At 43.8% G+C, this 17,707-nt stretch overlaps 1 protein-coding gene across 1 annotated transcript in view; it reads left to right on the top strand.

Moving 5' to 3' along the window:
* The first annotated feature begins 386 nt into the window (after positions 1–386).
* The window catches only part of NMS (neuromedin S), a 35,816-nt gene continuing 18,495 nt past the window's right edge, over positions 387–17,707 (top strand). Inside the window, exon 1 of the mRNA XM_036281385.1 lies at positions 387–400. Within this exon, the coding sequence (XP_036137278.1) occupies positions 387–400 (14 nt within the window). The remainder of the gene's footprint in view (positions 401–17,707) is intronic.

Genomic DNA, 17,707 nt, shown 5'->3' with positions numbered 1-17,707 from the left:
TTTTTATTATCTTCTCCATCATCATCTGGAAAGAAAACATTCTAGAACAGCATCATTAAAAAGAGATCTGATGAAGCATGGTCACTACTGTGTATCATAAAGCAGGTACAAGATATTTTACATTCACAGAGGTATGATACAGTACTGTCCCACATCTCTGACACTAGAAGATACAGTGAGAAAGGCAGTGTTTGAGACTTAACTTTATTTTTCCAGCAGAGGGCCCAAGGGGTGGTCTGACACAGATCTGGAAAGAAATATACCTTCTCAGACAGGATTTCCTTTCATCGGGGGCATAGCTCTAGGTACTCACTGCTCTTCATGAATATTAGCCAGAAACCAAAAGAAGAAAAAAACCCACCACACCCTACTGGATTCATGCAAAGATGGCTGAGTGGAGGTAAACAAGACTCACTCTAACTGTGTGTGGGTGGTCGGAGCTCCACGGAAGAGAGAAGCCAAGCAACACTTCAGAGCTTTGGGCCGCAACCAAACACAGCATCATTTCAAACAGAAGCAGTAGCCAAACACTGCCCACTTGTGTATGTTCAGGATGCTGACACCACTATTTCATCATCACTCAGTCATCCAGGAAGAAGTGGAGATCAGTTACTATACTTTGTGCTTAACTCGATTACCATATTATAAAAATAGCAAGCTGCCAGGGTCAGACATAAGATCCTCCATGCAGCCCCAGCTCTCTTCAGTTCGCCATTGGGCCCACCAATGCCATCACTGCATCCATGTTTTCTCTCTTTATTTCTTGCCCAGTCTTACTAACATTTATAATATATTAATATTTTTCAAAAGCCAACTCTTTTGGTATTGATTTTCTTTGTTGTATGTCTGCTTTCTGTTTTATTGACTTCTGCATCTATCTTTATTTCTTTCCTCCTCATCTTTTTATTTATTTGCTATTCTTTTAAAGATAGAAACTTAGATCATTTATTTTTAACCTTTCTCTTTCCTAATAGTTATATTTTAGAGCCTCTAAGTACTGCTTTGGCTGCATCCCATAAATTTTGACATGTATGTATTCCACATCATAGCTCAAAGCTTGTTCTGTTTCATTTGACCAGCTTTTTCTGTAAGGGTGCACTTAATGTTTCTTTTCTTTTATATTGGGGAGTTATGAAGCATAATTTTGTGACCAGGGCAATATTTACATAGTTTCCCTAATCATTTTTACTTAACATATATCTTTCAAAACATCTTTTGACATTGTGTCTTGTGAAATAGTTTTGATCAGGAGAGCAGTTTTGATTCTTCCCTGCTTCTCTAAAATCTATGAGAAACAATATCTCAAACTCTTTTTAAAATATGAACTGGTAAAAGTTGCTTGTTCTTAACCTCCTAGTATTTGGGCAAACAATGATGTGAGAATGATCCTCTTTTGTCTTAATAAATAAAACTCAAAGTATTTAAACTTTCTAGAGAATGGAGATGCTAAATATTATATCCAGGGCAATACATTGTTAAAATAAAAAATTATAACTTTTTAGATATAAAAATTTACTTCTATAGTAACAATTTTGGAAGTCCACTAACATTTGCAGGAACAGTTTTCTTTTTTTTTTTATTGTTGTTAATCCTCACCCAAGTATATTTTTCCATTGATTTTTTTTTTTAAAGAGAGTTGAGCCCTGGCCAGTTTGGCTCAGCAGTTAGAGCGGCAGCCTGCGGTCCAGAGAGACCCGGTTTCGGTTCCCGCTAGGGGCACGTGCTTTGGTTGCGGTTTGTCCCCGGCCCTGGTTGGTCGTGCGGGTGGCAGCCACTCGATGTGTCCCTTCACGTCGATGTTTCTCACTCTCTCTCTCCCTCCCATTCTATCTGTACAAAAAATGGAAAAATATCCTCGGGTGAGGATAAAAAAAAAAAAAAAAAAAAAGAGAGTTGAAAGGAGGGAGGGAGGGGGAGAGAGAGAGAGAAAACCATTGATGTGAGAGAGACACATTGATTGGTTGCCTCCTGGAGGACCCTGACTGGGGTCAGGGATCCAACCTGCAACCCAGGTACATGCCTTCGACTGGGACTTGAACCTGCGACTCTGGTTCATGGGCCAACATTCTAACTGCTGAGCCAAACTGACCAGGGCTGCAAGAAAAGTTTATAGTGCAAAACAGAATGCATTTTCTCAGAGGTGTGGAGAAAAATAAAATGTTTTCTTCTTTATTCCCTGAGATGTTTCTTTACCCACTATTAGAAGTATCTGCAGTTTCTAGGCTGACCACTAAAATTCCATTAGCACTGAGAGGAAAAGGCAGACTTAGGAGACTCAGAACTTTCATACGAGTTTTGAGAGTTCTTTATACATGTTAGATCTTTGTTGTAGTCGCACAAGTGCCGGAGGCTCTGTTCATTTTCTTCAGTTTATTTTCATTATGTTGTTCACATTGGGCGATTTATATTGTTCTGTCTTTCAGTTTATTGATTCCTTTCTTTCTCCTCTCTATTCTGCTATTGAGTTTTAAATTTTGGTTATTGTGTTTTTCAGTTCCAAAATTCCTGTCTGGTTCTTATTTATATGTTTCTTTACTGAGACTCACTAATTCTTTCTTTCTTTCTTTCTTTCTTTTTTTTTTTGAGAATATCTTTTGTTTGTTTCAAGTGTATTTGGAATTGCTTGTTGAAGCATTTTTATGATAGCTACTTTAAAATGATCATTCTAACACTTCTGTCATCTTGGTATTTGTGTCTATTGATTTCTTTTCATCCAGTTGAACTCTTTTGGATTCTTGGGATGATCTGTGATTTTCAATGGAAGCCTGGACATTTTGTATATTATGTTATATCTCTGAGTCTTTTTTAAATAAGATTTTATTTGAACCAAACTGACAATATATGCCAGGGAGTAAGATCTAAATTCTCATCTCTGGATCTTTTTAAACCTTGCATTTTAGCTAGCTTCCAGGTGGGAGTATAAGTCCAGGTTCACCACTCGGCCTCCACTGACATCTCTGTGGGGGTAACTCCTCATTTCTGCTGGGCTATTGTGAGCGTTCTCTCTCCCTACTAGTCCTTCACTGACACTTCATGGCTGTGTGAGTTAGCAGTTCTTTGTCATGCTTCTCACGTGGCCTTCACTGACACCACTCAGTGTCATTAGATTTCTTCTTCTCTGAATTGCTTGTTCATATCCTCTGCCGAGTCCTGGCTCAGGCTGTTACCAGCTGTGGGATATGGAGCAAGTTCTCTAAATTCTCTGTGTCTAATTGTGGAATGAAAGCGTGTAGTAGGATTACTTTTATTTATTTTATTTATTTATTTTTTTATCCTCACCTGAGGACATTTTTCCATTTTTTGTACAGATAGAGTGGGAGGGAGAGAGAGGAAGAGAGAGAGAGAGAAACATCGACGTGAAAGGGACACATCGAGTGGCTGCCACCCGCACGACCAACCAGGGCCGGGGACAAACTGCAACTGAAGTACGTGCCCTTAGTGGGAACCGAACCCGGGTCTCTCCGTACCGCAGGCCAACGCTCTAACTGCTGAGCCAAACCGGCCAGGGCTGTAGTAGGATTACTTTATAACTGTAGGATGATTATTAGGATAAAGTGCCTTCACATATGTTTAAAAAAAATTTTTTTTTTCTTTATTGATTTCAGAGAGAGAAGAAGGGAGAAGGAGAGAGAGAGAAACATCCATGAGAGAGAACATCCACTGGTCACCTCCTGCATGCCCTCCACTAGGGATTTGGCCCACTACCTGGACATGTGCCCTGACCGGGAATCGAACCAGTGACCTCTTGGTGCGTGGGTCAAAACTTAACCATTGAGCCGCACTGGCCAGGCACATTCATGTATGTTTCAAACTGCCCAGCACATAATAAGCACTGTATAATCAACTATTGTTAATTCATAGTGTATGTATTAATTTTGATTTGGATATAAATCTTTATCTGTTCTCTCATAAATATGTTTTCTCTGACTGTGGCTTGTCTTTAAACTTAGTTTATAGTATATTTGATCAGATAGAAGTTTCAAATTTATATAATAGTATATATCAATATTTTCCCTAATAATTGCTTTTTAAAGAAATCATCTTCCCCCAAATTACAAAATAGCTTTGCATACTTTCTTCCAGTTGTTTTTAATTTTTGCCTTTCACATTTAGATTAAAAAAAAAAAATTATACGGTGTGAGGAGATATAAATCTAGTTTTTCCCATGTAAAAAGCTGAGTTAGGCCAGATTGCAGGTGCTGGTTATGGGCATGAGGACTGGTGAGGACGGTGACCTGCACTCAGCTTGGTTTCACGCTCTGTCGTTTACTTGGGAGCCAGTCAGTAACCAGGGCAAAAGATCACAGGAAGTTAAGGACATTCGTACAAGGAAACAGCTCTCTGAAATGTCCTTTGTTGTGTGGAAGTGCACCTGAAGGTTTGGCGGTCTCAGCAGCCCCAGGAGAGGCTACAGAACCCAGACAGCCTGCCGTCCATATTGCCCTGGAGGCTGAAAGGGCTTGTGGCACTGTGGGCTCAGAGAGAGATCAGTACGACTCTGCCTTCCAGTCCATTTCCAGCTGGGCTCCTTGTGATTCTGATGCCAGGACAATTGTCCCAGCTCCGTGAATTGACCAGACTTTCCCAAGACTGGTAGCATTGCCCTTACCAAAGACCCCCTGAAGGCAAGTTCTCTGAATACAGTAGCTAACAGCACCCATGTGAAGCAGACATCTGCGAATGTTGGCCATTTTGATTTTGGTTTGTGGCTTCAAATGTCCAAACTTCGAATGCTGCAGAGCGGAAGTGAAAGAAAAATAAATCCTTATTTTTCCTTTCAATGACGCATTCCAGTTCTTTAAAGATTCATAGCACAACCCAGAGCCTTTCTGTACAGATGCCTACCAGTATGCCATGGACGTGGCACTCGGACGTGTGCCTTCTGGTAAATACGGTGGGGTCGGATGTAACAGCTGGGTCATTATAATGGCAAGAAATCTGTAGCCTGTTCACACTAGGAACCTGAGTCAGTCCATAAACTGATCAGCAAACTCTCCAAAAAGAAAATTACTCACATGGGCAGTGGAAGAATACAGGTGTAGTCACAGTCCAGTTTTGTTTCTGTGAACTGACGCTTTCTCGGTAGTGGGCACTGTGTACTCCCAGCGCCCCCAGGCAGCGCTCCTGTGGGGTCATGATGGGGAATAAAAACACAGAATCCTGAGGCAAAGCAGTGCCACCTGGTTTTAAGTATGGCCCCAGGATAAGAAGTAAAATGAGCGTGTGACATCTGACTAACAGGGAGATGGAGAGCTGTAAGAATTATTCATAGTGGGTCATGAAATGAAAATGCCAAGAGGCCCACAGAGGGGCAGCCAGCAGCGCTGGGGGGCTGTTTGCACACTGCTTCTGTACGTGACAAATTCCAATCGTCAAAGCCTTCTCAAAACCCCCGTCCACCAGGACTGCTGGGGCGAGTGCACGAACGACATTGTACACAGGCCAGTGGCCGTGCCCAGATCACAGACGTCAGCAGCTGGGATGGAGCCGGGCGCAGATCACCCAGGACATTCCACACGGCTTCTGGGAAGTCCTCTATTATTTATTAATTTTTGGCAGAAGATGTATCTTTGTCAGTGTGATACTGTCAGAAATATATGTTTGGCCTTCTTCCCCAGTGTCTGGCTCAAAGCTCCAAATTTGGAATTTTCTAAGTGATGAGACCACAGCAGTGTCTTTGGTTGTGTTAATGAGGTGACTCTTAGAAAGCACCTAAGCTTGGGGGCTGGCTGTCAGGGGAGTCAACAAAGCTATTAGAGGGTTGGGACCTTTAGTCCCACCAGCCTTCCCCTGTCCCCACCTCCAGGGAGGGTAGAAGGGCTGGAGGTTGAATCAGTTGCCAATGGCCAATGATTTAATCAATTATGACTGTATAATGAAGCCTCCATACAAATCCAAGAGGACAGTTTGGAGAGCGTCCAGGTTGGTGACCCGTGGAGATGTGGGGAGAGTGGTTTACTGGAGAGGGCGTGGGAGCTCAGCCATTCCCCACATCTCGCCTTGCGCATCTTCTCTGTCTGGCTGTTCCTGAGCTACATCCTTTCATAATAAACCAGTGATCTCGTAAGTGAAATGTTTCTGAGCTCCGTGAGCCCTTCTAGCAAGTGGATGGATGGTGGGCACCTGTGATTTTACAGGCGCTAGGTCAGAAGTTCTGGACTTGTGATTGGCATTCTGAGATGGAGGGGGTTGTTGGAACCTCCAATTTGTAGCTGGTCGTTCAGAAGCACAAGTAACACACTGGGTTTGTGACTGGCATCTGAAGAGGAGGGCAGTCTTGTGGGACTGAGCTGTGCACCGTGGAATCCGATTCTTTCTCCGGGGAGATCGTGTCAGAATTGAGTTGAATTCTGAGCATCTCTAAGGTGATGGAAAAGGAAAGCCCAGGATTATACTGGCTAGAGACAGGGGCAGGAAGAGCCTAAAATGTGCTAAGAATAAGCTGCTGAGTAAAAAGCATGGACCTACTTGGCATGAAAAAGGTCTGGTTGGAGAGAATGGAGAGAAAGGGTTTAGTTTTTTATTATTATTTTACCTTTGCACAATGGGAGATGAGAGAAGTCCCCACCTCCCTCTTCTGACTTAGAGAGAAGACGCAGAAGGTACGTGCCTTTCAGAAAGCAGATCCCAAATGGAACATGATTACCAGAGCATTTTACAGCAGGACCAATTAGGATCACCCCCTTCGTGGAAGCTGCAGGTGATTTCATTTTCAATATGTTGGGAAAATGACTCAAAAGGGACATCCTACTCAGGGGGACAGGCAGCGTGTCCCTGCAAACGGCGAGAGCAGTGCAGTTCTCTGCGCCAGACCACCTTGCTACTGGCCTCCAAAGATAGTCAGAGGAGCATAAGGCTTCCCTGGGAGCTGGTCCTCCTCAGTCCGTGCCCAGGAAATGACTCTCAGAGGGGGCCCAACCGTACGTCAAAGGTCCGATTACAAAGAGGAGGCTCTTCAGTTCCAGAGCCCCCTCCACGGCTTCTTCAGCTTCCAGAATCCTCTTCTCCTGGCCCTTGGGCTGTGCAAAACTGTGAAGAATAGCCCACACTTGCACTGTGCCCTGCGACCACGCTCACCTTAGCTCTGAGCTTAGCCACTGTTTTCATCCCCCACATGGCTTCTCAAGCACTTATTACCATTCAGACTGTTTAAATAAAATAAAAGAATTGTAGGGTTTAGTTTTTTATTATTATTTTACCTTTGCACAATGGGAGATGAGAGAAGTCCCCACCTCCCTCTTCTGACTTAGAGAGAAGACGCAGAAGGTACGTGCCTTTCAGAAAGCAGATCCCAAACGGAACATGATTACCAGAGCATTTTACAGCAGGACCAATTAGGATCACCCCCTTCGTGGAAGCTGCAGGTGATTTCTGATTTCCACAAACCATGGTAACAGCCTCTGAAGTTCAGCTGGTCTGTAAGTCCTGTGTGAGAGGCAGGACTGACAAGCACAGTTAATGGTGTAGAACATTTCTTTGTGCTTTTGTTTTGTTTCAGTTAGAGAAAGAGGGATATAGTTTCTTCTTAAGTAGCTGATATATCTCTTACCAGCAATTACAGGGATCTATTATTCCAAGGCCTAGATTCTGTTATGAAGCATTGGGAGGAATAAAGTAGGATAGGTTAAAATAGTTAAAAACTTAAAATAGATCAGGAAAAATCAAAAGAGAATGGACCACATTGAATATGAAGTGTGGGGGAGTTTGCATTAACTCCCTGCAGCTTCCCCCAGCCTCCAGCTGGGCAACGTGGCCTCCTCTTTAAGTAGAGCTCCCAGCCACGTGACCTGGCTCTACCCCTTCCCACCTCAGGCCTGTGTGTGCTGTCGCCTCCCTCTCTCTGGTTTCAGAGGCAGAAGACCCATCTCTTTTCTTGGCTAGCGATGTCCCTTCTATTACTCCATGACTGGCTCCTCAATTTCCTTCTATCTTTTCTGTTCCCACCAGTTTCTCTCCTCTACCTACCTACATGCTCAAGTCTCACTCACCCTTAATTTATGATAAAGCCTTCACTGTCCCCAACCCCTCCACCTTCTGTCCTTGAAAGGCTGGTCCGTATTTGCCTGCCCTGCAGTCTCCCTGTGGGCACCCTCAGCCGAGCCCCGTGGATACTGCTCCCGGGGATACGGGACAGCTCGACTGCCAACCACTCCTCCCGCAGGCCCTGTCCTGGACTCTTCCTCTCCAATACAGTTTTGGCTTCTGTTCCTCCCCTGCCCTTGGGCATTGATATTCCCCAGGGTCTGGCTGCTGGTCTCTCCTTCCTTACCTCCATTCTCCCAAAGTGACCTCACTTTCTCTCGTGACTTCAGCCACCACACATATGCTCCCAATGACTAAATCCGCACACGTGACCTGTCTCTTCTTCAGCACAAGGCACTCGTTTCCAGCTGCATCCTGGGTAATCCTCCACTGGTATCCTCCGCAGGCACGCATCCAACACCGGCGCTCCCTTCCCCGCACACCTGCCCTCCTGTCTCAGTCCAGACCGAGCCAGTCTCCTCTCGGCACTGAGGCCTGACCCCTCGCAGGCCTGTCCAGCTCCTTCCTCTCCTTCAGCCTCCAGACAGTCACCCCCAACTCCTGCCAGATCACCAGTTAAAATATCTGAGTCCACCCCCTCCTCTCCATCGCTGGTGCCGCTACCTGGGGTCTGGCCCTCGCTATTTTCACCTGCAGATGCCTCCTAACAGATTTCCCACTTCAGGTCCCACTTCGCACTTAAGCTTCTCTCTGTACCACAGCTGGGTCAGATCCCGACACCTGCTTCAACCTCAATGACTTCCTGATACTTAACAGTACACTCCGCACTCCTGGCATGGCTACCAGGCTCTCCCAGTGCAGCACCTATGCCGCCGCCCCTGACCAGTGTGCTTCCCCCCCTTTCACTTCCCTTCCCGTCAGGAGGCCACGTTTTACATCAGAGGATACCCAGGAGCGGAGGGCGGCTGCGTTTGCAGATGGAGAGAGTAAGCTTATAAAAATGACACCACTCATTTGCTGCTCTCTCTGCAAGTCTGCAAACTGACAGCCTGTTTTCATGGAGCGCTTCATCCTGATTCCCGAACACCCGAGTCCCAACAACCTTCCGAAAGACACCACAACTCTCTCTTCCCGCTCCAGCTACCAGCCCGGAAATACCGAACTTCACCTTTCTCTGCTGCTTTCTCCCCCTTTGGCATTGCTATGCCCCTCCCCTGCCTCCTGCGCTTGGCCAACTCCCGCACCCCAGGAGGTCACGCCAGTTCCAGGGCAGAGCCCCCCTGCTTCCTTCCCCTGCAGGGGGTGCCTCTTATAGCACTTCTCACACGCTGTCACCCGGATTTATTCATGCGTCTGTCTTTCCTGCTATACTGTGATCTCCTTGAGCTCAGGGTGTGTCCAATTCACCCTTGTATCCCTAGTGCCTGACTCATAATAGCAGCTCAATAAATGTTGTTTAAATAAATGAATGAATGAGTGAATGAATGAATGACACATTTTTCTGAGTGCTGCGGAAGGGCAATAGGACTAGAAAAAACAGCTCCCGTCCTCCTGAGGGTAAAGGTAGTACAGGATGCAGAGTGGATACTTAGGAAACCCCTTAAGATGGACAAGGCAGTGGAAATGACAAATACATGGTGCGGTAGAGAGGAGGTGCTGTTTCAGGCTACTGTACATCCAAGCAAGAGTCATCCTTTCTTCCCCGCCTTCTCCTCCAGTTCTTGAATCACCAGGTTACAAGGACTCATGTGCCTGCTCACAGCAAACTGACTCATCCCACCTACCCACCCGTCACCTGGCCAGAGGCAGTGGCTGGGAAGCTGCTGCCATCACCATCAGGCCCACTGTTCTGACCTCCTGAGCCTGTCCTGGGGCGTGTGGGCTGCTCACAGCCTTTGCTTCTCGGGAATTTGTGTGCTTTGCAGGTATACTGTTCAGAGTTCAGTGCACGTGCTTATACTTTCTGGCCTTCAGTTGCACTCTTATTTTAATTGGTCCCTGTGAAACTCCTTTTTCTCACTCAAGAGTGTCATTACATGGAACTCCATTTGATATAAGCCATTATCTTTTCTATTGCTTGCCATTCCCGTTGACTCGTTTTCGCTGGCTAAATGACCGACCTTCACCTGCGCTCTGCCCTTCCTTAGTCTCTATTTCCAAACACTAGCGATTTCTCTTTTCTCTTACCCTTAAATGTTTCCCATTCAGTACCTCTGAACCTTCCCTGTGTGTTTGCTAGAGACTCTTTTCTTCCTTCTCTATGTCTGTGCTTCAGACAGAGTCTTTATGTTCTCGTTTTATCGTGGTCACGGCTGCCTAGACGCGACACTTGCTTTTTATCCTTGCGTAGCCGAGAGCTTTCTCTCAGTAAGTCACTTACTCATGCGTCTAATATGTTCTCAGTGCTGCATCACACATTCTTGTATTGGGTCAGCATCTAATTAGGGAAAAAGAACTTAGGTATTTTAAACAGAGGAATTGGTTACAGAAGTGTTGAAAGGAATAAAATGGCTAAAATGTATGAAAATATTAACCATACCAAGTGTTGATAAAGATATAGAACAACTGGAATTCTTATGCACTGCTGGTGGGAATGTAAAATAATTCAACTTTGGAAAGCTACCTCTTAAAAAGTTAGACATATATGCCCTGGCTAGTTTGGCTCAGCGGTTACAGCGTTGGCCTGCAGACCAAAGAGTGGCGGGTTCAATTCCCGTCAAAGCACGTACCTCGGTTGCAGGTCATCCCCAGCCCTGGTCAGGTCTGTAGGAGGCAACCAGCCGATGTGTGTCTCTCTCTATCTCCCTCTCTCTCCCCCTCCCTCCCACTCTATCTGAAAATAGATGGAAGAATGTCCTCGGGTGAGGATTATATAAAAAAAAAAAGGTAGAGATTCCAAAATGGCGGCGGAGTGAACGGAGCTACACAGACGTCTCCCAGGACCAAACTGGAATCACAGCTATAACACAGACAAATAGACGGGGAAAAGCAGCAGGAAAGCAGCCTGCGAGGACCATACACCGAGGGACACTGACTCCATCCCGGGAGGCTTGCGAAGGCGAGAGACGGGGGCTCGGAGCCCACGGTGGGCAGCTCGGCAGCGGCCTCAGCTGGGAGCAGCGCCCTCGGGTCACACTCCCAGGCGGCCCCACAGCGCAGCCGGGACAGAGGCTGAAACAGCCACAGCCACTCACCTTGGGCTCCGGCAGAGGGAGGGCGGACTGGACTGGAGCTGTGTCGGGACGCTCAGGGTCTGGAGGGGCTCAGAGCTTTTGCTGAGTGCAGCCACTCAGGACGATGGGCATATTGCTCCTTCCCAGGGCTCTGGGGAGAGGCAGCAGCCCCTCCCTCGGAGATCCAACCCCACCCTGTGGGCCATTGAAGTGCTAATTGAGGCTCACTAACAACCAGTGTCTGCCCCACCCTCGGGAAATCCCCTTATGCTGAGCACCTGAGGGAGTTTTTCAATCAACTAACAACCCAAAACTCTTCAAGTAACCTGGACTGCTAGCCTCCAGGCAAAAAGCTAGAGGATGACAGTACCATTCCTGGGCTGGCAACTCTAACCAAGAAAGTAAGACTTGACAGTGGTGTTTAACGTGGGTCCTCCCTCGCTCGTCTAAACCCAGGAGAGGGAGCTGCAAACAGCAGAACACTTATATTCACAGGGAAAACTTGGCAGTCTCCAAAGCCCACTGTGATAGCCAAAATGGCGAAACACAGAAACAAAAGCCAAATGAAAGAACAAGACACCTCCACTGAAGATGAGATCAATGTGGAGCAGTTAGGCAAGTTAACAAAGCTAGAATTCAGAGCCATGATCTTGAGAAAGCACAACAGCATGAGTAAGGACATAGAGATGCTGAAAATAAACTAATTGGATATTAAAAACCACCAAGAAGAAATATAGACCACATGATAGGACACAAACTAAATTTCTACAAGTTCAAGAAGATTGAAATCATATTAAGCATCTTCTCAGATCACAATGGCATGAAACTAGAAATCAATTGCAACAAAAACATGCAAAGACATTTGAACATATGAAGGCTAAATAGCATGTTATTAAACAATGAATGGGTTACCGAGGAGAACAAGGAAGAAATTAAAAACTTCCTGGAAACCAATAAAAATGAACACACAACAAACACAAAATCTATGGGATGCAGTGAAAGCATTTCTGAGAGGGAAGTTCATAGCACTCCAGGCCTACCTCAAGAAACAAGAAAAATTTCTATTTGACTATCTAACCTCACAACTTAAAGAATTAGAAAGCAAACAAAAAGAAAACCCCAGAGCAAGTAGAAGGAAGGAACTAGTAAAGATCAGAGCAGAAATAAATGACATAGAGACCAAAAAAACAATTCAAAGGATCAATGAAACAGCTGGTTTTTCGAAAAGATAAACAAGATTGATGGACCCTTAGCTAGACTCACCAAGAAACAAAGAGAGAGAACCAAAATGCACAAAATCAAAAAGGAAAGAGAAGAAGTAACAACTGACACCACAGAAATACAAAAGATCGTTAACAGCTACTGTGAACAATTATATGGCAACAAATTCGACAATCTAAGCGAAATGGACAAATTTCTAGAAACACACAGTCTCCCAAAACTGGATTGGGAAGAGATAGAAAACTTGAACAGACCAATTAAAACTAAGGAAATTGAAGAGGTAATCAAGACTCTCCCAGCAAACAAAAGCCCAGGCCCAGATGGCTTCACGAGGGAGTTTTACCAAACATTCAAAAAAGAACTAACACCCATTCTCCTCAAACTATTTCAAAAAATTCAAGAAGGAAGTCTTCCAAACTCGCTTTATGAGGCCAGCATAATTCTAATTCCAAAACCAGATAAAGACACTACAAAGAAAGAAAACTACAGGCCAATATCCCTGATGAATATAGATGCCAAAATCCTGAACAAAATGCAAGCAAATCGGATCCAGCAATACATCAAAAAAATTATTCACCATGACCAAGTGGGATTCATCCCAGGTATGTAAGGCTGGTACAATATTTGCAAATCAATAAATGTGATACACCACATAAACAAAACAAAATGAAGAATAAAAACCACATGATCCTATCAATAGACGCTGAAAAAGCATTTGACAAAAACCATCATCCATTTCTGATAAAAATGTTCAGCAATGTGGGAATAGAGGGATCATATCTCGACATAATAAAGGCCATATATGAACGACCTACAGCCAACATCATACTCAATGGGCAGAAACTAAAAACATTTCCCTTAAGAACAGGAACAAGACAGGGATGTCCACTTTCGCCACTCTTATTTAACATTGTACTGGAAGTCTTAGCCACAGCAATCAGACATGAAGAAAAAATAGAAGGGATCCAAATTGGAAAGGAAGAAGTGAAACTGTCATTATTTGCAGATGACATGATATTATACATAGAAAACCCTAAAGACGCCATCAAAAATCTACTAGACTTAATAAATAAATTTGGCAAAGTAGCAGGATACAAAATTAACGTCAAGAAATCGATGGCAGCCCTGGCCGGTTTGGCTCAGCGGTTAGAGCATCGGCCTGCGGTCCGGAGAGACCCGGGTTCGGTTCCCGCTAAGGGCATGTACCTTGGTTGCAGTTTGTCCCCGGCCCTGGTTGGTTGTGCGGGTGGCGGCCACTCGATGTGTCCCTTTCACATCGATGTTTCTCTCTCTCTCTGTTCCTCTCTCTCCCTCCCACTCTATCTGAACAAAGAATGGAAAAATGTCCTCGAATGAGGAAAAAAAAAAAAGAAATCGATGGCATTCTTATACACCAATGATGAACTCACAGAAAGAGAAACTGAAAAAACAGTCCCATTTACCATCGTGGCAAAAAAATTAAGATACCTAGGAATAAACTTAACCAAAGAAGTAAAGGACCTATTTGCAGAAAAGTACAGGACATTGAAAAAAGAAATAGAGGAAGATATAAAAAAAGTGGAAGCACATACCTTGTTTATGGATTGGAAGAATTAACATCATTAAAATGTCCATATTACCCAAAGCAATCTATAGATTCAATGCAATCCCCATCAAAATATCAACAACATATTTCATAGAACTAGAAGAAATACTTCAAAAGTTCATATGGAACCAAAAAAGACCTCGAATAGCCACAGCAATTTTGAGAAAGAAGGACAAAGTAGGTGGGATCACAATACCAGATAACAGGTTATACTACAAAGCTACTGTTATCAAAACAGCCTGGTACTGGCACAAGAACAGGCATATAGACCAGTGGAACAGAACAGAGAACCCAGAAATGGACCCAAAACATTATGCTCTATTAATATTTGACAAAAGTGGCAAGAGCACACAGTGGAGTAAAGACAGCCTCTTTAATAAATGGTGGTGGGGCCCTGGCCAGTTTGGCTCAGCGGTTAGAGCGTCGGCCTGCGGTCCGGAGAGACCCGGGTTCGGTTCCCGCTAGGGGCACGTACTTCGGTTGCAGTTTGTCCTCGGCCCTTGTTGGTCGTGCGGGTGGCAGCCACTCGATGTGTCCCTTCACGTCGATGTTTCTCTCTCTCTCTCTTCCTCTCTCTCCCTCCCACTCTACCTGTACAAAAAATGGAAAAATATCCTCGGGTGAGGATAAAAAAATAAATAAATTTTAAAAAAATAAATGGTGGTGGGAAAATTGGACAGCTACATGCAAAAAAATGAAACTAGACCATCAACTTACACCATACACAAAAATAAACTCAAAATGGATAAAAGACTTAAACATGACCTGTGAATACATAAAAATTCTAGAAGAAAATGTAGGTAACAAATTTTCAGGCATCATAAACAGCAGAATTTTCTCTGATACATCACCTAAGGCAACAGAAACAAAGGAAACAATGAACACATGGAACTACATCAAACTAAAAAGCTTCTGCACCACAAAAGAAACAACCATCAAAATGGAAAGGCAATCCATTGTATGGGAGAACATCATTGCCAATGATACATCAGATAAGGGGTTAATTTCCAAAGTATATAGAGTGCTCATACAACTCAACAAAAGGAAGACAAAGAACTCAATTAAAAAATGGGCAGAGGAGCTGAATAGACACCTCTTCAAATAGGACATACAAATGGCCAAGAGAAATATGAAGAAATGCTCAACATCACTAATCATCAGAGATATGCAAATTAAAACAACAGTGAGGTATCACCTCACACCTGTCAGAATGGCCTCCATCAACAAATCATCCAACAAGTGTTGGCAAGGGTGTGGAGAAAAGGGGACTCTAGTACACTGCTGGTGGGAACGCAGACTGGTGCAGCCACTATGGAAAAAAATATGGTGTTGCCTCAAAAAATTAAAAATTGAACTTCCATTTGACCCAGTGATCCCACTTCTAGGAATATACCCTAAGAAGCCTGAAACACCAATCAGGAAGAATATATGTACCCCATGTTCATAGCAGCCCTATTTACAATAGCTAAGATCTGGAAATAGCCCAAGTGTCCATCAGTAGACGAATGGATAAAAAAGCAGTGGTACATATACACAATGGAATACTATGCAGCTATAAGAAAGAAAGATCTCTTATTCTTTGAGACGACATGGAGGGACCTGGAAAGTATTATCCTAAGTGCAACAAGCCAAGCAGAGAAAGACAAATTCCACATGATCTCACTTACATATGGAATATAATGAATATAACAGTCTGAGAAATAGGGTAGACCCAGAAACATGGAAGTAAGGTACAGACTGACAACCCTCAGAAGAGGGGGTGGGGGGGGTGGGAAGAGATAAACCACAGAACTTATATGCATGTATGCATAACCAATGGACATGGACAACAAAGCTGGGGACGGGGACGGGGTGATGGGGAGGAGGGTGTCAATGGGGTAAAAATGGAGAAACATCTGTAACAAAAATAAAACTAAAATAAAAAAAGGTAGACATATAACTACTCCATGATTCAGTCATTCCAAGTGTAGGCATTTCCCCAAGAGAAGTGAAAGCAGATATCACCACAAAGACTGATACACGCCTCATCATAGCCACTTTATTTGTAATAGCTCAAACTGGGAGCAACCCAAATGTCCACTATGAGGTGACTGAAAACACAAACTGGGGTCCATACACATAGTGGAATACTATTAAGCAATAAAAATGAATAAATGATTAAAATGCAACCACTTGGATCAGTTTGATTATGCTGAGTAAAGAATTCAAATTTACATATATGTTTCCATTTAAATAAAATTGTAGAAAATGCAGCAGTGATGACAGACAGCAGCTCAGTGGCAAGTAAAGGCGAGGGAGAGCTTACAAAGGAGCAAGAGAAACTTTTGGGGGGTGCATATGTTTGTTATTTATATTGTGATGATAGTATCACAGTGTATACTTTTGTTACAATTTATCACATTGTACAGTTCAAACACTTCAAGGGTACCTCAAGAAAAATGTAAGTAAGTCCTCCTGGGAAAAGGCTGGAAGTGCAGCAAGGTAAAAGGTGACATTATCCAGAGGTTAGCAACTGCAGAAAGTCCCTTCTATGTAGAGTTGGAGGAACATAAGGAAAAATGTTGTTCACGGAACCCATGTTCCTTGGCTGCTAAGATTAACAGGGTCCCTGCTAGGGCTGCTGTTTCAAAGACCATTGCTACTTTCTTCAGGCAGCTGGGAGCATGCGCTCCCTTTACCCTCTAGGACCTGGGGTGTGTGGAGTCTCGTGGAGGTGCTGCTGCTGGAGGGGAACCCCCAAGTGTTGCCTCTGCTGGAGGCATCACCCAAAGCAGAAAAAAATAAATGGCTCTCCCTTCTGTCTTTCAAATTCCTTTTCCATCGACAGAAGCCAATTGGGAAAAAAGTTTATTTTGCAGGTTTCCAGTTCTCTACGATCAGAGGGGAATAAGGAAAGGTCTTTATGGAGCTGAAGACTAGTGGACAAGTAACAGACACAATTTGTGACAAAAGAAAAGCATAAAATAGGCAAAGGCATGGTTCTGAATCTCATGCATCTTGTCTGCAGGCACACCCTGATCCTCCTGAGATTACATGGCTCTCCCAGCCCTGCCACTACTCAATAGCTCAAAAGAGTGTATTCGTGTGAGTGGGTGGGGGGGCTTGGCCTTTTCTGCCAAACAGCTTTTTGGGGATTGACAGCCAGCCTCTGAAGTAAACCTACCACCACTGTCTATGAAACCTGCTACATAGACAGAGCCCCTCAAACATCGTTTCTCATGCCTGCATGGTAATCTACTTTAGATCCAGAGGGGTTGTGAAGAACCCTGGGTACCACAAGAACTCAGGGAATTATACTTTGAAATCAGAAAGTTACAATCGATCTTGAAATTTCATTTTTATATCCTGCAGATTAAAGTTCAATTCCTTGAAAGCCTGCTGAGTTTTGTCATAATAATCGTTTATAAAGCGGAAGCTAATTTGATGTGGGAAGGAGAAGGAATTTTTAGTGTAATTCTCTGGCGTTTGCTTCTGTTTCAAATGGTGTGGGAAGTCTACATGGTGAGTTCATTTATTTTTAAAAATTAAATCTCATTAACTTGGCTTGGCACTGACAAATCCACTGGCCACGACCTTTTCAATAATGCCTAGCAAATAAAGCATTTTGGGAAAGTAAATGTAACTACAAAAGAGAAGCGTTGATCTTTCACATATATAAGTTCGGGCTTTACATGTATTAACCCATTTACTAATAATAGTGTTGGGAGTTTATTAAATTTTTTGAATTTAGTTTTACTTATACAAG

This window comes from Molossus molossus, unplaced genomic scaffold (genome assembly GCF_014108415.1).
Source record: "Molossus molossus isolate mMolMol1 unplaced genomic scaffold, mMolMol1.p scaffold_m16_p_34, whole genome shotgun sequence".
NCBI lineage: Eukaryota > Metazoa > Chordata > Mammalia > Chiroptera > Molossidae > Molossus > Molossus molossus.
This window is presented reverse-complemented; position numbering and strand designations above follow the sequence as displayed.